Here is a 19,345-nt window from a genome sequence, read left to right as displayed (position 1 = left end):
ACAGAACACATGCATTCATACTGATGCTTTTAAGACCGATTTCAGGACTACAGGGTTTATACCTGATCTCTCTATCTTACAGCTGTCTCTTCTTCCCACTCCTAGAGTATTGGTCTTCAACACTACCAGGAATAATTGAATAATTACTGATCACCTTTAGCTGGAGTTTTGAATGATGAAATTATCCATTTTTATGATTGTTTTATTGTGTTTTTCCTTTTTTTTTTTTTCAGGAATCTGATAAAATATATTTTACATTTCCTCTTGCAAATCATAGGAAAATCTACACTCATGCCTATTGTCAGAGCACCATGCTGGTAAGATGATTGGTACATTCTGTGTAAATTTAAAAGGCTAACTGCTCATTTTTCAAATTCACCAAATATCTAGTAGCTCTCTACCTTAGCTATGCACTATCACTAAATCTAATTCGTTGAAAAATATTTGGGGAAGAGTTTTTTTTTATTGAAAAGTATTCATCCAAGCGTTTCTGTAGCTGATAATATACCAGGGTCTGATGTGTCACTGAGTTGGTAGATGCTGCACTTTGATACAGAATAAAGCCTTTAGAAAGGGTGGTTTTACTCTTTAAGCTGATCTGTTTGAATCAGAATCTGAAGTCCATACATTGCATTTGATTCATGGATTTTAAGTCTCTTTTGTAACAGCCCCCTTTTCTTTCCGTTTATTTATTCAAGAAAGGCTGCGGGCTCTATAAATTCCCTGCATTGTGGGTTTAGCCGATTGTGTGTTCTTGTGGTACCTTTTACCATGTATTCCCACCCCTCCTGTTTTCTGTAAACTGGTAGTTAGATCTAGAACAGTGGTTCTCAACTTGTGGGTCCCGACCCCTTTGGCGGTGGAACGACCCTTTCACAGGGGTCGCCTAAGACCATCCTGCATATCAGATATTTACATGACGGTTCATCACAGTAGCAACATTACAGTTATGAAGTAGTAACGAAAATAATTTTATGGTTGGGTCACAACATGAGGAACTGTATTTAAAGGGCCAGAAGGTTGACAACCACTGATCTAGAATCTTGATTAGACTCTGATTAATTGTGTATGGTAAGAATGTTTTACAAGAACTGGGAGGCATATCCTAGCTGGTTGGGGACTTAGGTGGTATCATTATGATCCGTCCACCGTGAAGTTCCCAATCAATCTTTCACCTAATGATTTTAGCAGCCACTGAGGGCTGCGGACAGATTTTTTTAAAAGAACTATACATTTTATGATCTAGTGGCATTTTCTTTTCTTTCTACTTCCTGGAGTTAGTCAGCAATTCCTGAGTGACTTTTTCTAAGATGATTTATGCAGTTTTTGTAATTAGTTAGGGATGTTTACCAGATGACCTGAAATTGTTCTCTGGACACTTTCTAGGCTGTATAAAAATGGTGTTTTAGGGTGGGCTTGAATAATATTTATTCAGTTCATTGATGAAGGAGTCAGAATTCCCTGTACATGGAATGAGGTGAGTGGTGTGGGCTACTGGCAGTCTTCAGAATGAGGGCTGTCTTTGAGCACACGCTCCCTTATTAGCTGCAAAAACCCAGGATGAAAGTGGGCTGGCTATTGAGAGGCTTCTAGATGTTCTTTGTCCAGGCTGTGCAGGTCTGTTCTGTTGCCTTGCTTTAAAAGGGCACATTAGCCCTGACCGGTTTGGCTCAGTGGATAGAGCGTCGGCCTGCGGACTGAAAGGTCCCAGGTTCGATTCCGGTCAAGGGCATGTACCTTGGTTGCGGGCACATCCCCAGTAGGAGGTGTACAGGAGGCAGCTGGTCAATGTTTCTCTCTCACCAATGTTTCTAACTCTCTATCCCTCTCCCTTCCTCTCTGTAAAAAACAAAAAATCAATAAAATATATTTTAAAAAAATAAAAGGGCACATTAGGGTTCTGAGAAGTGTAGGCAGCTGATATTGAAGTCACACTGGCATTTTGCCAGGAGTGGAGAGCAGAAAAATACCATATTGCTTTTTGTTTGTTTCCTTTCGGCTTTCTTTTCTGTATTCTTGGAAAAATATCTTAAAATTTTATTTAAGTTTCATGAGAGCAAAGACCATGTCTGCATGATTCATCCTTTTCCTCAAGGGCACAATTCCTTGGCCCTAGAATGGACTTTATAAATTATAAATATTAGTTTAATGAAAGGATTGATTTTTTTTATTGTCCTATGTGTATACTAAGGAAGAATTTATGTTGCCGTCTGAGCAGTGTTTCTCATTACCTTATGCCCTGGTAGGATTTCAGTAGTTGGATCATTTCAGTAGTCTTGAAGCATTGTTCTTACTACTTCCTTAAAAGTTAGAGTGATCTTAGGTCAGAATTCTCTTAAATGACTGAAACTAAATCCATAATATAGTTAAAAAAATCACCATCATCGCTGCCGTATTTCCGTGCTGCACTGACAAAGTAGCAACTAGCCTCAGTCTTGGATTGTGTTTCAATCCAAACACATACTCAGCTGCGTAGAAGTTATCTGTTTGGTAGTCAAATAAGAACTCAAATGATAAACTAAAGGCTATACTTCAATTGTTATTTTTTAATTACTTGGCTCTTTTTTGGATTTTTTAAATTTATTTTTGTATAAAAGTCCACGTCTACTTGTTCATTTTTCTGTTTTTGTTAAAATGTAGGAAACTTACTATGTAACTACATAATTAAACTATGAACATTGCTGAACTCAAGGTATTGGTTCACACATTAGAAACGCTTGCCCAGTCCCGTGCGACTCAGTTGATTGAGCATCATCCCATGCACCCAAAGGTCGCTGGTTCAATTCCCAGTCAGGGCACATGTCTGGGTTTGGGCTCGATCTCCAGTAGGAGGCATGCAGGAGGCAGCTAACCCGTGCCTCTCATATCTGTTTCTCTCCCTTTCCCTTCCTCTCTCTCTAAAATAAATAAAAACATTTTTTTAAAAAAAATTAGAAATGCTTAGGTAATGTGCTGTGGAGAGGTGCCCATTGGGTTCCTCTGTCTCACATTGCTACTCTAGGTTACTTGCTTCCCTATCTTGTTGACCGTAGACTTCTTTGCCTACCTTTGACCTATTTGACTTTTAGGCCATCTCGGATACATTCCTAAATAATAAGTTGCTATTTTAGATTTTTATTGTGCCTACTGGCCCTGTCAGGCAACAGTAAAACATCAAAGATGTCTATTTTGCATAATTATTTTCCATATCACTTAGTGTGCTTTGCTTGTGTCATTAATCAACAGGATACAAATAGTTGGATTTTTGGCTGCATAAACAGTACTTCTATGTGGTAAGTTTCTTGAATCTATGGCCTTTCATTGTTCATTTTCCTCCACGTAAACACACTCACAAATTATACTTTCAGAATAACTTTGTACGTTTTTAAGCTCATTTTGGTGCTATACTAAATTAAAGTATAGGTTTTAAAGTGAAAAAGGAAATTAGCATAGCAGTAAGTTTTGTAAACATTGAAATAGCTGCTGGAAAGACAGTTTTTTGGTTCCAAAAGAACTATGTAGGTAGAATATCTTGGGTGAGAACATGTTAGACTTCATGTCATTAGAACTCTCTCTGGCAGCTCTGTGGGTGATTTCTTTTTCCTCTGACGCTTATTTATAATACTTTAATATGTGTGTCCTTTAATTATATTTGCCTATTTATTTCATAGCCAGCAAGGGGTTGACTTATCATGGAAAGCTGAACTGTTGCCAACAATTAAGGTAAGTTGTGGCTTTAGAATTTCAATATTTAGGTGAAAAAAATACTTGAGCCTATAGGCATTTTAGAATATGATATGTTATTAATTCATCTAGGTAGTTCATAAACTTAAGATTTGTTCATCTGCATTTTAGAAATATTTTCCCTAGAAATGGAGAAATTTAATGGAGAAGAATGTATTTTTTTAGTTCTCAGAGGTAAAAACGATTAAGTTAATAATGCTCTAAATAAAATGAAATGTATGTGTTATTGCATCATACCAAGAGCTAAGTAAAGTTTTAAAATTCAATTTGAAGGTATGTTCAAGGCCCTTTCATTTATATTATATTAGAGGCCCGATGCACGAAATTCGTGCGGGGGGGAGAGGGGCCCCTCAGCCTGGCCTGCACCCTCTCGCAATCCGGGACCCCTAGCTCCTAACCGCCCGCCTGCTTGCTCCTTACTGCTTGGCTCGCTGCTCCTTAGCGCTGCTGCAGAGGTGGGAGAGGCTCCCACCACCGCTGCTGCACTCACCAGCTGTGAGCCCAGCTTCTGGCTGAGCAGCACTCCCATGCACTGACCACCAGGGGGCAGTTCCTGCGTTGACCGTCTGCCCCCTGGTGGTCAGTGCACATCATAGTGACCGGTCGTTCTGCCATAACAGTAGCTGGGCTTCTATACTCTATATATAGATAAGATAGATGTCTGTTGCAGAAACATTGCTGTACATTGAGGAGAGGCCCAGGAGTTTGTTTAACGTGCTGTCCCAAGGGAATCTGACTGGCTTCTTAGACGGCCACTCACCGACAGACAGCTCTCCAGCCTCAGAACCTCTCGGGGCTGGCCCACAGAGCTGCCCTGGAGTGCCGTGGAGAAAGTTATCTGCAGAAATGTCTCCGTGCATGCAAATTGTAGCAGCCTGTCACTCCCCCACCCCTGCACGTACTTCCAGGGGAAAGCGTGGCTTTCAGAGCTATTTAGTGACTTGGCTTTTCAAAAAATAGACGCGTCTCTTATCTATTTATTCCTCAAAATGTGGCTATGGGATCTGGTCTTAATTTTGAGAAGAGATGTTTATTGGGTGAGGTACATTATTAGTCTTGCTTTGCTGTGTCTTCATGTCATGTTACTGAATAATCGGGGGATGATGTTCATGTATATCATTAGCCAGCATCCCTTTACTACTTGGGCTTGATCAGAATCATTTGAGATTAGGTTCCAACTCTTCCATCATATTTAGCATCCATTCATTCATCTACTGTTGAGCCTCTGTCATGTGCTACCAAAATAAATGTGGAGATAATGCTGTAACATTGTTTGAGATAAATAGACAAATTATAAAAGGAAAGAACAAATCTGGAAATAATTATGTAAAATATTTCAATTTAGTGTTAAATATCATTTGTTTTACATGAAGGGACAGATACAATTCAAGAGATGCAGGACTATTTTGGTAGTCCATATTCACATAATTATTAGGAGTTTGACTTTTAGCAAGGATTATTGACCTGAAAATATAAACATGCTACCTTATGAAGTATTGCATTTAAGTTTGCAATCTGTTTTTTTTATAACGTATTAAATAAGAAATAGTGTGTGTGTAATTTATTTTTCTTTTAAAGTGCTTTATGGTCTGTATAAATCAGCTTTTTACTTTCACCTTTTTTTTAGTCTCTGACGTTAAGACTTCAAGACTATCCATCTTTGTCACATCTTGTTGTTTATGTACCATCTATTCATGGAAGTAAGGTAACAAATGGATTAAAGTCATTATCAGAATATTTTGGGGCTACTCATGCTAAATATTTGTTCTTCATGAATTCTTCAGCATAGGGCTTGTCTAAAACAATGCCAGTTTAGCGATCCACCTAAGACTGGTAGGACCAGTCTAACTTGAACTAAGCAGAATAAACCCAAGTCTCTTTATTCCAAGTGGAACATCAGACTTTCAAAATCTATTAATTATTGAGATCGTTTTATATGCAAGAGTCTATGCCAGGAATTATATAGGAAGCACACAAATGAGGAAGAAACTAACCCCGTTCTTAAAAATACACTGGGGTTGGGGCAGAGAAATATATTTGGAAACGGGGAAGAGAGAGAATAAAAGAGCTACTCAGACATACACAACACACTAATAATTTTTATTAAATTAAGCTTGCTCATCAAATTTTCTTAGTTTGGCATCTCTCCTTAAGGAATGCTTGCCATTTTGGTGTAGCCAGAGTTAGGGTGTGGCACAGCCTTCCCCAAAGCTGACGACTTTTGTTTTCCACTCAAACATCAAGATCTTTTACTAAAATTTGTTGAGTTTTTTTTCCCCCTAATAAGTCAATGTTTCTATTTCAGTTTGTTGTAGATTGTGAATTCTTTAAAAGAGAGACAAGATCCATACAGCTTCCTGTAACTCATCTTTTTTCCTTTGGTAAGTATTTTGATTTTGGAAATCCTAAGACTTGCTTTTCTTCTTAACAGTGCTGATTTCTTTCGCAATAAAGCACAACCGTGTAAAAGAGTATTGTGTATTTCAAGTGTAGTCCTAGAGTTAGCATGTGATGTGTTCATTCGTTTGACTCTTATTTAATACTGGGCCAGCTGTCATCTTCTGAGAAGGGAACTTTAAATTAAATGTATCCATGATCACATACGTTTGTATGTGTGTGTGTGTGTGTGTGTGTGTGTGTGTGGGTGTGTTCTCTTGTGAATTTATACTCAATATTGGCCCTTTTAATAAAAGGCTTATTATAAGATATAAATTTCTACCTGCCCTGTGACAGTTTCAAGATTTCTCTAAGTACATACAACTACATATTCTCTTACATTTTATTATGAAATAATTTTAGACTTACAGAAAGAGTACAGAGCTCCTGTGTACCCGTCACTCATCTCTCTATCATGTTGGCCTCTTAAACAATGCAGTTGTCAAAACTAAACAGTTAGCATTAGCATCATACTGTTAACTCAGCCTCAGGCTTCATTCATTTGGTTTTTGTTGGCTTTTCTGCTTTGTTCTTCTCCAGGTGCCCACATTGCTTTGAGTTTTTATGGCTCTTTCGTCTCCTCTAATCTTTTTAGTGTTCCTCAGTCTTTCCTTGTCTTTCATAATTTTGATACCTTTGAAGAGCACTGGTCAGTTATTTTGTAGAATATTCCTTGATTTGGATTTGTCTAAAGCTTCCCTATTAGTTGGTGTGATGTATTTTTTGGCAAGAATATCACAGAAGTGATAAGTACTTCTCCATGTGTCCTATCAGAGGACACGTTTTATCACTCACTGTGTCTGATCACCAGTGATGTTAACCTTGCCCACTCGGTTAAGGTGGTGTCTGCCAGGTTTTTCTACTGTGAAGTTACTGGAATTAATAAATGTTTTTGGGGAGATACTTTGTGAGTAATCTATTTTTTTTTTCAAAATAACCCACTAATCTTAGCATCCATGGGTTCATCTAGTCTGAAGCAGTTATCACTGATACTCTATATTTTCTAGAATTCTTCCCAAAGGAAAGTTGTCCCTTCTTCCTGATTTATTTATTTATTCGGTTTTTATGTATGTCAGTAGTGGACCCATACATATTTACTTATTCATTGGGTTATAATCCAATACTGTTGTTACTTTCTTGTTTGTTTAAGTTTTTCTGGCTTTGGATAGTGGAATCTGTATTTTGGTTGTCTCTTATGCCATTCATGAAAGGAATCTATTCTACTTGATAGAGGAAACTTCCTGTAAGATTTTTATCACTCCTCTACCCTTTTCTGGTAGAAAAATACTGAAAACAGTACAGAAATGGCAACTCTATCACTTAGCTCCTTAAAGATAGCAGGCTTATGAAATGAGATCTACCAAGAAAGCATACCACATCGACGCTAGAGATATGTATTGGTTTTTTAAAGCACATGCATGTGATTGAAAGGCATCGTAAATGTTTGTTTTTTTTATCCCGAGTTTTTTGAAGGAGGATTGTGTTTTCAGGAGTTTTTGCCTTCGTGTCAGAAGTCAGAACCTACCAGCTCTTTTTTAATATTAAAAATCTGTTGGCATAATTTTAATGTTGTTTAAGCAATTTGTACTTTCGTTATTCTTTGGTGTTCTAAGCAATACGGTACTTTTAATTTAACAGGATTATCTTCAAGGAAAGTGAAATTAGACACAAGCGGCCTGTTCTATAATATAGAGCTTCTGAACTTCGGACAGGTAATAGTCCCGCGTATAAGAAGGATTTGATTTCACTTTACTGTTTAGTTAAACAGACACGTAAACTTCTGTTTTTGTTTTTGTGGTCAAACTATTAGATATACCAAGCTTTTCAAGTCAACGTAGACAGCAAGTGCTCAGGAGTCAAAGGTAAGTGTATTTTACAATAAAATATAAAGGTGTTGTCATTTGAAGAATCAGTAGGTTTTCACTTGAATTTCCTATATTTATGTGAAGTAAAATGTAATATAATAGAAAAGCTGTTTATATTTCCAACAAATTTAACATAGACCCTTTCTTTACACATTGCGGACCAATAGTTTTATTGCTAGCTTTACCTAGTGGTCAGATAAGTTTCTATTGAATGAGTGCAAAAAACATTTTACATAAATGTTAAAGGCACACTTTAAAATTAAGTACCCATTGCATTTTGAAGTTATTTATTGCATGTTCTTACAAGCTAACATCTTTTTAAAGTATGATACTTTGTAAAACACTGTAATGTGAAGCGAGAATTCTCGTGATCCGTCCACAATGTGTTAATAGTAAGCATCTTTTTTTAAAAATATATTTTATTGATTTTTTACAGAGAGGAAGAGAGAGGGATAGAGAGTTAGAAACATCGATGAAAGAGAAGCATTGATCAGCTGCCTCCTGCACACTCCCTACTGGGGATGTGCCTGCAACCAAGGTACATGCCCTTGACCGGAATCGAACCTGGGACCCTTGAGTCCGCAAGCCGACACTCTATCCACTGAGCCAAACCGGTTAGGGCAATCTTTTTTTTTTTTTTTTTTAATGTATTTTATTGATTTTTTACAGAGAGGAAGGGATAGGGATAGAGAGTTAGAAACATCGATGAGAGAGAAACATCGATCTGCACACCCCGTACTGGGGATGTGCCCGCAACAAGGTACATGCCCTTGACCAGAATCGAACCCGGGACCCTTGAGTCCACAGGCCGATGCTCTATCCACTGAGCCAAACCAGTTAGGGCAGTAAGCATCTTCTGTTTTAGTTTTAACACCCACTTTTTAAAAAATATGTTTTTATTGATTTCAGAGAGAGGGAAAAGAAGAGGGAGAGAGAGAGAGAAACATTGATCAACTGCCTCCCGCACACACACCACAACTGGGGGTTGGGGATCAAGCCCGAAACCTGGGCATTGCCTGACCGGGAATCAGACTGGTGACCTTTTGGTACACAGGACGATGCTCAACCAACTGAGCCACACCAGCCCAGGCTTAAATATCCACGTTTTAAAAATACATAGCTTGCTGTTTTGTTATAATAGTAATTCAGATTTAGCTGCTTAGTGTTTTCCCAGTTTCTCAGTCCTCCTCAAATGCTCTAATATCTTTTATGAGTCTAATATTATAAAACACTAGTGCCCCGGTGCACGGATTCATGCACATTGAAAGGAAATGAATTAGAAGGTGGCCGGCCGGTGGGGTGCAACTGGGCGAGACAGGCTGAACATGCCCTGGAGCCGACCTCCCACGGTCCCTCCCTGGCCGGCCGCACCTGGGGTGGCACTGTGACTTGAAGGGCGTGTACAGAGTGAGCCAGGTCCCTCCAACAGGTGGGGTCCCTCTGCCTGGCCTGCAGGGATCAGGCCAAAACCAGCTCTCCGACATCTCTCAAGGGGGTCCCAGATTGTGAGAGGGCAGTTCTCAGGTGATGCACCCCAGAATTAGGCTCCTTCCTCTCTGGTTCTAGGGTGTGTCACCCAAGAACCACCACTGCCAAGTCACCGCAGCTCAGCATCTCCTGTGTTGAGCATCTGCCCCCTGGTGGTCATTGTGCGTCATAGCTACCAGTCAGACAGTCGCTTAGCCTTTTATATATATAGACTAGAGGTCTGGTGCACAAAAATTTGTGCACGGGGGCGGGGGGGGTGTCCCTCAGCCCAGCCTGTGCCCTCTCGCAATCTGGGACCCCTTGGGGAATGACCACCTGTTGGTTTAGGCCCACTCCCCGGGGGATTGGGCCTAAGCTGGCAATCAGACATCCCTCTGGAAGCCCAGGAGCCCTCGGGGGATGTCCACTTGCCAGCGGGAGCAGGCCTAAGCTGCAGTCGGACATCCTTAGCGCTGCTGAGGAGGCAGGAGAGGCTCCCACCACCACCGCTGTGCTGGCAGCCAGCAGCCTCGCTTCTGGCTGAGTAGAGTTCCCCCTGTGGGAGCACACTGACCACCAGGGGGCAGGTCCTGCATTGAGCATCTGCCCCCTGGTGGTCAGTGTGTGTAATAGTGACCAGTCATTCTCAGTCTTTCTGCTGTTAGGGTCAGTTTGCATATTACACTTTTATTATATAGGATTATTATTTAACCATTCTTCATAATTTTCTATTATGTGATGTAACTCTTACTGATTTCTTATGAACTATAATTATAATTGCTATAGTTAGTTAGATATTATAGTAGTTTATATAACATTTGGTGTGACATAAGGGTAGTAATACATGTTTTCGTTTTGTTTTCACAGAAGAAATAACTAGTATCTATAAACTTCACATTCCCTGGTCTTATGAAGATTCGCTAACCATTGCACAGTAAGTATATGAAAGGATTTACCTTAAACTTTTGTTTTTGGAATAATACACATTCTACTAAGTTTATTTACATCAGAGTGGAATCATTAAAGTGCCTCTTAGTAAAATGTAGGTATTCCTAATGTAGCATTGTGCCCGTAGGTAATATAATATATGGTATTCTTATTTAACTGGTACAGAATGTAAACCTTCATTGCTTGAAACATGAACCCTTTCCCACCTCTCCCCGACTCCTATGTCCCTGAGGGAGCATTCAGACACTGCGACATGCCGGGAACGTCCCTCCGTAACCATGCGTCTCACACCCAGCCTCTTCTCCATTACCACGCTGTGTTGGGCCGAGGACTGGCTTAGCTGTGTTATTTAATAGCATTCTGTATTTGAGAATTGATAATTAAGTTACTTTTCAGGGTCCCATCTTCAACAGAAATTTCTCTGAAACTCCATGTTGCCCAGCCAGACAATGACAGCCACGTCGCGTTATTAAAAATGTACACGTCTTCCGACTGTCAGTATGAGGTAAGCTGTATGTTGGCTTCACTTTTAAGATTTAGTTATAGAATAAATGGCAGATGTATTTTTTTAAATATATTTTATTGATTTTTCACAGAGAGGAAGGGAGAGGGATAGAGAGTTAGAAACATCGATGAAAGAGAAACATCGATCAGCTGCCTCCTGCACACCTCCTACTGGGGAAGTGCCCGCAACCAAGGTATATGCCCTTGACTGGAATCGAACCTGGGACCCTTGAGTCCGCAGGCTGATGCTCTATCCACTGAGCCAAACCGGTTAGGGTACGGCAGATGTATTATATGTTAGCTTCAGATACATGGTGATGCAGAAGGCAATAAATACTAGAAGTAGACATTCACAAAAAAGAAATAGACATGTATATTACTTTAAATATCCTCCGTTTTACCTCTTAGCACCACCTTCATATTTTCTTAGCTGGACCACTGAACGTATGCATCTTAGTAAGAGAAAATAAAATTAAAATTGCGACTGAAGTCTAACCTTTTCAATTTGGGAGCAAAGGTCCTTTGTAAATTGAAGAACATAATGAAATCAGCTGTGGGTTTCATTCACTAATCATCGTGATGCTCATTTGTTCCTAGCTCTTAGATAAACTTAAGGGCCTTCTTTGCTTTTCATTAGTTTCTGTTAGTCATTAATCCGTGCAGTTCCGTGTCTACTGAGTTTGTGTTACAATCACCTAGATTTCCTTGTGCTGAGAGAAGGGAAATAGAGCTCCAGGGTAACATGTTATTAACTTATGGGTTCATGAACCAAAAGAGTCCCTCCCTGTATTAGAACAGGCCAGGTTCTAAGGACTCCAGATGGACATGGCTGAAGTAGACATTTGTGGTGACATCACAGGTTCCTAGCTGATGTGAAATATCTTGATTCCACTTAACTGCACTCAGTCACTTAATAAAATCCTTTAGCTTGCATGATCTAGTAATTTGATATTCTCGTTGGTTAAGTATTTTAGTTAGTAAAGGGTTACTATGTATACCATCGCATTCATTCAGTTGTCAAAGAATTCGAATATGGGAACATATTTTACTGAACAGTAAAATTACCCTGGATGCACGTTAAGCGTTGGTGGTTCAGAGGATTCTTTTGAGATCTTGAGTGCCTTTAGGTTTATTACCGTAAAAAAGTTAATTTCTATTTAATAAAATGCTTAATTTAATAAAATGTGGCCTGGGGCAGCTTTAGGGAAAATAACATTTTTCTTAATGATTATTTTAAACCAGGTGACGATTAAGACTTCCTTTCCGCAAATACTTGGGCAGGTAAGAGAGACCCCTGTTTGGTTATTGTCTTGTGAATGGCTACTGTAAGGCAGGGGTGGCAGACTTCTGTAAAGGGCCAGAGAGTAAATACCAGCAGACCACCTCTGGCCTCTGGCCGCGGCCAGCACCCCTGCAGCTGCTGCTGCCTCCTCCCTTCCTCTTCTTCCTTCCATGTTCATGAAACCTAAACTCCGTCTCGGCACACGGGCCACACTGGCCGCCCTGGCTTTAAGGGGTGCTCTCATGTGTGAGGCTTCCTAGGGCTGATTCCTGATTCTCAAACAAGTTCATGTCCTTGGCTAAATGGATGTCATATTAAGATTTCATGTTGCTCGTACGTTATAATTCATAGCCTAATAAAATCTGTAGACTCCGTCATATAAGTGAACATTTTCAGAGAACTTCTAATTTTGTGCATGCTCAGTGTATAAAAGGTGGGAAGTAAATTATATTCAATAGACATGTTGAAAAATAGTTTAAATTTATTTGGAGAGTGTCTTTCTATAATTCATAGGTAAATAGGGTTACAAAAATAATTTATCAAGTAGCAGAACTGCTATATTATGATTCAGCATCATTATAATTTACAGAATTGTACAATAGATAATACTGATTTGTCAGAGACGTTATGTAACTTTAAAATTCATTAACATTTTTATTGTGCCTTTTATTACTTTCACTTTATTTATTTTTCATGTTTTGCAATCCTGGCATAGCAGAATATTTTTAATTTAAATCATTTAATCCGGTAATGATAATAAAACTTACAAGTCAAAATTAAATTAGAAACTTTTTTACTAATATATGCAATATCTCACTTGATCCTCACAACAACCTGATGAGAACTAGATTGTAAGTATTGTTACATTTGTGAACATTAGAAAATTATAAGTGTAAAAATTTTGTGCTACATTAGCAAGAGAAGGTTAAATGTTAGTATAAGAACATAGCCTCCTGGAGAGTTGTAATAAGTAAAATGTTAAGGGATTGATTATTATGAAGATTTATGTCTTGGAATCCATGCTGTCGTACTTTTAGTATGTTCAAAAGGCATGTTACTTTGCATGGAGGTGTGGGCCGAGGACATGTCATACTGTATTCTCATGTCATTCTGGTGCCTCATAATTTAGGTTAGTGACAAAGAAGAGTCTAGTCAGTTCAGTACTCTACAGTCGAGCATAATCACATGTGCATCAGAGAAGGACAGACTAGCCCTGGCCAGTGTGGCGCAGTTGGCTGGGTGTTGTCTGTATACTGAAAGGTGGTCGGTTCAGTTCTTGGCCAGGGCACCTGCAACAAGTCAGTCACTTGCGTGTGTGTGATGTTTTTAATTGTGCAAGTTACTCGCGAACCCTGTGCCTCCGTTTCACCTGAACGTTGGGATAAGCGCAACCTCAGAGGGCTCGCGGGAGGAGAGCATGAAATAATGCAGACAAGATGCCGAATGCCACGCCTGAAATACAGTAAATGCTCAGTGAACATGCCTTATAAAAAAGTGGGCAGTGCTTATGGCTCAGTTGTATATTTTCCTTATCATGCCTTTGATGAGAAATTCAGATGCCATGTTTCTAGCGTACTCTATATTGTTAACGTTTATTTTACTTAAGAGTCTGATACCCATTACTGGGAACACCTTTGTGGCCATGTCATGAGAGAAAGTGAAGAACAACAGTTTTATTTCATGTGAAAGGGCACCTGTGTTAGCCTGACGGTTTAGAAGTTGTCCTTGATTTGCCTGTTTTCTAGGTCGTTAGGTTTCACGGTGGAGCTCTTCCTGCTTACGTTGTCTCCAGCATCCTTCTTGCTTATGGGGGACAGTTATACTCTCTCTTCTCAGCAGGTGAGAATCTTATCTTCCTTTCCCCCTCCCTTCTCCCTCCCTCCTCCTTCCCCCTCCCCCCGCCTTCCCCCTCTTTCCTCCGTCACCCTCCCCCCTCCCTCCTTCTGTGCTTCATTACTACTTTTTTTTATCTTTTGTGTGGCTAAGGAAGACAGATCAACTTCTTGATAATTTATAACTCACCTCTCCCGCGTTTACAGGGATTTGAGATCCTCTAAGTTTTAAAAGATACCCAAGACACGTCTTACCTGTTTTCTCCATTTGACACCCTTGTGCCTGAAATGTCTTCCCTCTGTTCTGAGGACCTCTCAGTTGGTAGAGGCTTATTGGCAGGTACCCAACATAGTGTCAGGCACATAGTAGGCACTCAGTGTAACGTTTGAGCTGTATCAACTGTATTAATTAGGTCCTGGCACAGTGAATGGAATAATTGAGAGTGTAATGTTTCAAAGGTACCATATGTGCAGGGTAACAGAAGATGATAGAGTGCCAGATTAGCAACAGAGCCACCTGATACTGCGGGTGCCGGGGCCAGGGCGAGAGCAGACGAGCGAGCTTAGAAAGGACAGCATTACGGCGGCGGCAGCGCAGCCACAGGCTGCGGACAGGAGCGCTGGGTCTCAGCAGGGGACAGGCGGGGAAGCTAACGCACTAGCCTTGCTTCCACCCCTTCTCCTATCTGCCAGTGCCTCTCATTCACTGAACCTACATGGAAGCCAGTCCATGCAAGTCAGCTTCCCAAAATTCAGAGCAAAGTAGAGTGGAGGCTGGATCTGGAGAGGCACGTATAGAACACACAGCACATTGGACAGGCCTCCCCAGAGAATAGCCACTAGAATAATTCCCAGGAGACTCACCTTTGTAAGGTCCTTACAAAACTTGTTGTGTTTGGACAGTCATCAAGGGAGGCAAGAGAGAGGAAAAGAGGATAGGGCCAAAATACATAAAAGCGGTCAAAAATCTCCATTATTTCCATTTCGCCAAGCCCTTCCACAGCCACTCTTTCCCTTTCAGTAGCTTGTTACACTTTCCAGTCTGCCTCTAAGTGTTTGTTTTAACCTGGCGTAGTTACATTCCAGGAAGAGAGCAGCAACATTCGCTGCAGCACCACCCAGGTCCAGTCTTTTAATTAAGAGGTTATTTTGGGAATATGACATCACCATACTTGAATGTAAATATTTTTAGAAAGTTTGAAAGAGATGTCTCATCCTTCTGAGTTTTAAGTGACTTGGTAGTTGATTCTCAAACATACAGAATTTATACCTAGAGAGTTCATAGAGACCTCAGAGATACGTATTGGTTAATCTAGAGCAGTGGTTCTCAACCTTGGCTGCACATTAGAATCACCTGGGAATCTTTTTAAAATCCTGATGTCTGGGCCTCATCCTCCGGAAATTCTGTTTCTATGTGATGGGGTGGGGCCACAACATTAGTAACAAAGAAACAGAATTTCCGGAGGATGAGGCCCAGACATCAGGATTTTAAAAAGATTCCCAGGTGATTCTAATGTGCAGCCAAGGTTGAGAACCACTGACCTAGAGGATTTACATACGGGATTATGTCTCAAGCCAGTTACAGAAGTAATTCTGAACCAAGGATGTTTATCAAAAATGACCATGGGCCGTGCTCACTAGAATGACTATCCATAGAGAAGGGAGATGATTGCAGTGGATAAAAAGGGTGTGGAGAAGCTGGGCGTTCCTGCACTGCGGGTGGGAACATGGAAGGGTGTGTGCAGACCTGGCTTCTCCACCACAGGGCGTGTGCTCTCACCGACAGTGCGGGAGGTAGCGTGTCCCCCCTGTAACTGCTGTGAATTCTTCACCACCTGTAATGTCTTCCAATCCTCAGGTCATTGCCTGGAGTATGCTACGATGTTGGATAAAGAAGCCAAACCGTACAAAGTGGATCCTTTTGTAATTATGATTAAGTTTCTGTTGGGGTAAGTCTTGTTACCTGTGGTAATGATTTTAATTTCGTATTGTATATAAAGCATTATGTTTGTCTCCATTGATGGAATATACCTTTTCATACAAATATGGCAATTGACTTGTTCAGGAAATCGGGATTTTTCTCTTAGACAAAGGCCTGGTAAGTATATCAACATTTACTTTAATAGTATAATCATTTCAAAAGTTATCATTGAACTAAGTTTATATATATAAACTGAGACTGTAAATACACCAGGCCTTTAACAGTTGTGGAGGGATGAATATGATCTTTGAATAGCCCAGATCATGAGTAAATCATTGTAGGTTACGGATGAGATGGTGCCAGATTGCTTTTTCTTACTTCCCATACAAAGTATATTGTAGATCTCTCTACCCTACCTAACATTCTGCTCTTAATTTATACAAATTTGGTTTTTGCTTAAGAACCATTGCTTAGATCTTTTTTCTTCTGTCATTCAAACTAGCTATTGGCTTTCTAACATTTAAAAAAAAACACACACACACCACTTATGGTTTCACTAGAGGCCTGGTGCACAAATTCATGCACAGGTGGGGCCCGGCCTACCCACCCTGATCAGGGCAGTCGGGCCGGGCCGGCTGCGAGGCGGGGATGCGGTAGGTTGGCCAGCTGGCCCCACCCCCTGGCCAAACTCCCGGTCCAGCTCCTGGTCCGGAGGACAATTTGCATATTAGCCTTTTATTATACAGGATTACAAGGAACAGTAGAGAGCAGTAACGCTGCACTGAGAATCATGGCTCAGATCCTCGAAGATCAGGAGACTCACTGGGAAGATAAATGACTTCACGTGTGTTTTTTAGTATAATTACAAATTCAGTATCATGGCAATGTGGGGACTCTAGTGAATGGTCACACACCTCCCATATTGGATCCTTGAATGTCAGGTGATGGTTTTCATTTTTTTGCTTTTACTTGTCTGTCCTCTTTTATCCACAGGTATAAGTGGTTTAAGGAAATATGGGATGTCTTACTCTTACCAGAGTTAGACGTCATCGTCTTGACCAGTCAGAGCATGTGTTTCCCCCTGGTCTCCTTGATTCTCTTTCTGTTTGGAACGTGCACTGCCTACTGGGGTGGCCTGCTGTCGTCCACAGCCGTGAGGCTCCTGTCCTCACTGTGGCTCGCACTGAAGAGGTAAAGAATGAATGAGTGAACGCTTCCTCATTGCTCCTGATTAAGAAGAAAGCTGTATTCTGATGAGGAGCCTTAAGATGAACCTGCTTTCATTAGACTGTACCTTCTCAGGAAGATGTTATAACTAGCAAAGTGCGGATTCGTGTGGAAAGTGGTGTCCTTGTCAAAGATGATTGTATTTTTGCAACTTATTTGATGTTTACCTTATTGCTTGAGTTAATAAAAAACGTTAGGCAGATTGCACAAGTATTTTTAAATTTCACGGTTATAACTTGCTCTGAGGAGGAAGTGTTTCTGGCAATGCATTTGCTATGCTCACTTCCGGCCAGACCTGAGGGCAGGAGACTCCATCACTAGACTTGGGCTCAGGCGAGATGCAGTGTGTACGAGCTCCAATAGCATTGCCTGTGGCTTTATTCCAGGCCCACAGACATCATTTGAAGTTACAGGTAGGCTTTCCTAATAAACCACTGACCTGGTGTCCTCCACCACTCCTCTCACCACACATGTCACGTGACTCCCTGCCGCTGAGAGCAGTGTGGGGTGATGCTGCTTCCTCCCCCATCATGTGTGTGAGTGCCCTTGAGACTTTAAGAAATAGAAAGCTGTTTCTCCACCTCTCCGGATCCGACACGTCTGGCACAGGGCCTGTAATTATTGATTACCTTCAGCAACATTTTCCTCTTCCTTAGTGCAAATGTCGGCCATGCTGAATCTAAATGGAAGAAGAGCTGTCACGGTATATTACAAAATTTACGATCAAATATGTGTCACCCCTTGCCTGTATTAAGAAATAGCTTACACTGTGAACCTTATGGCACTTGCATGTTAAGCAGGAAAGCCTGGCGGAGTACGGTCCTGGCTCCTTCTTGTGTGTGATTGTGTAAATACCTGAGTTTTTTCTTGTTTTCCCAGGCCCTCTGAGCTTCCTAAAGACATCAAGGTGCTCTCACCAGACTTGCCCCTGTTGACGGTTGTTTTGATCATAATTAGTTGGGCGACTTGTGGAGCATTTGCCATACTTCTTACTTATCTTTACTATGTGTTTAAGGTATGTCAGATCCTTCACGTCCAGGTGGCTGGGCTTGGTCTCAGGCAGGCGTAGACTTTCCTGTATGTGTTGTTAGCAAAAACTTTAATTGCCACTGCAGTAATTTTATGTTGTACAACAGGTTTAAGTGTAAAGGTTTTTAACATCTTCGTTACTTAAAATATATAGTTAACTATAAAACTGAAATCATTCATCTGAGTTGAGTTAGTTTAAAAAATGGGGGGGGTGAGAGGGGAAAAGATATGATCTGTTTCAAATTGCTTCCTGCTCTTGCAAGTAACGTTAACTTCTACAAAACATTTCACTAGAGCAATTTTTATTCACACCTCCCTCTGAACAGGGGTTATACACAAAACAAAACGTTATGTCAGTAGGAGCGAGCTTTCAGTCATGCTGAAATCATGCATCATGTTACATATGTTGCTGAAGAATCAGAGGACAATGATAAAAATAATTTGCTGATAATTCTACCGGGGAAGTAAAAGACACTTTCAGGAAAGCTGATAGCTTTGCAGGAAATTATACACTGCATACTCTCCACATTAGTCTTATGTAGAGATGGTTGACACCAGAATAGATAAATTTTTTTTTCTTTTTGTAAACAAAGGTTCATTTGCATGTGCTTTTAACACTAATACATGCAAATACATGCACATTATAGATTATTTTCATCAGAAAAAAACTAGAACTACTCTGATTTATAAATACAATATTTTGAGTTTTTAATTGAATATTTTAAACAACTAACCCAGTAAGCAAAACTTTCTCAAATACTTAAGCATGGGAGAGGACAATGAGGGGAAAAGGGGACATATGTAATACTTTCAACAATAAAGAATTTTAAAAAATACTTAAGCAGATCTAGTAAATTAAACTTCCAGACATTATTGGATTCTTATAAACATTTCACCACCAAATATAATTGAGTTCAGATTTTCAAAGATTTGGAATATATAAAACATGTTACACTTTATACTATACTGAATATAATCAGATGTTTTATTCACAAGACACTTTAAGTTGCTTCAGTAAGGCATTTAAACAGAGGCCCCTGAATTTAAGAGGTGTAACAATATATCCTGGCCCCGGCATACTCTGGAAGTTTGTATTATTTTGTTTGTTTTT

At 40.2% G+C, this 19,345-nt stretch overlaps 1 protein-coding gene across 3 annotated transcripts in view; it reads left to right on the top strand.

Moving 5' to 3' along the window:
* PGAP1 (post-GPI attachment to proteins inositol deacylase 1) overlaps nucleotides 1–19,345 on the top strand; it is a 54,623-nt gene that overhangs the window by 21,543 nt on the left and 13,735 nt on the right. For all 3 annotated transcript variants that reach the window (XM_059702642.1, XM_059702643.1, XM_059702645.1), the window contains 14 exons: nucleotides 234–317; nucleotides 3,226–3,272; nucleotides 3,651–3,702; nucleotides 5,351–5,428; nucleotides 6,029–6,104; nucleotides 7,798–7,871; nucleotides 7,970–8,021; nucleotides 10,359–10,425; nucleotides 10,836–10,944; nucleotides 12,186–12,224; nucleotides 13,971–14,064; nucleotides 15,916–16,006; nucleotides 16,972–17,169; nucleotides 18,085–18,220. In XM_059702642.1, coding sequence (XP_059558625.1) covers nucleotides 234–317; nucleotides 3,226–3,272; nucleotides 3,651–3,702; nucleotides 5,351–5,428; nucleotides 6,029–6,104; nucleotides 7,798–7,871; nucleotides 7,970–8,021; nucleotides 10,359–10,425; nucleotides 10,836–10,944; nucleotides 12,186–12,224; nucleotides 13,971–14,064; nucleotides 15,916–16,006; nucleotides 16,972–17,169; nucleotides 18,085–18,220 — 1,197 coding nt within the window. The remainder of the gene's footprint in view (nucleotides 1–233; nucleotides 318–3,225; nucleotides 3,273–3,650; nucleotides 3,703–5,350; nucleotides 5,429–6,028; nucleotides 6,105–7,797; nucleotides 7,872–7,969; nucleotides 8,022–10,358; nucleotides 10,426–10,835; nucleotides 10,945–12,185; nucleotides 12,225–13,970; nucleotides 14,065–15,915; nucleotides 16,007–16,971; nucleotides 17,170–18,084; nucleotides 18,221–19,345) is intronic.

The sequence above is a fragment of the Myotis daubentonii genome, chromosome 7, assembly GCF_963259705.1.
Source record: "Myotis daubentonii chromosome 7, mMyoDau2.1, whole genome shotgun sequence".
Classification (NCBI taxonomy): Eukaryota; Metazoa; Chordata; class Mammalia; order Chiroptera; family Vespertilionidae; genus Myotis; species Myotis daubentonii.
The sequence above is the reverse complement of the archived record's forward strand: the minus strand, read 5'-3'. Positions and strand labels throughout refer to the sequence as shown.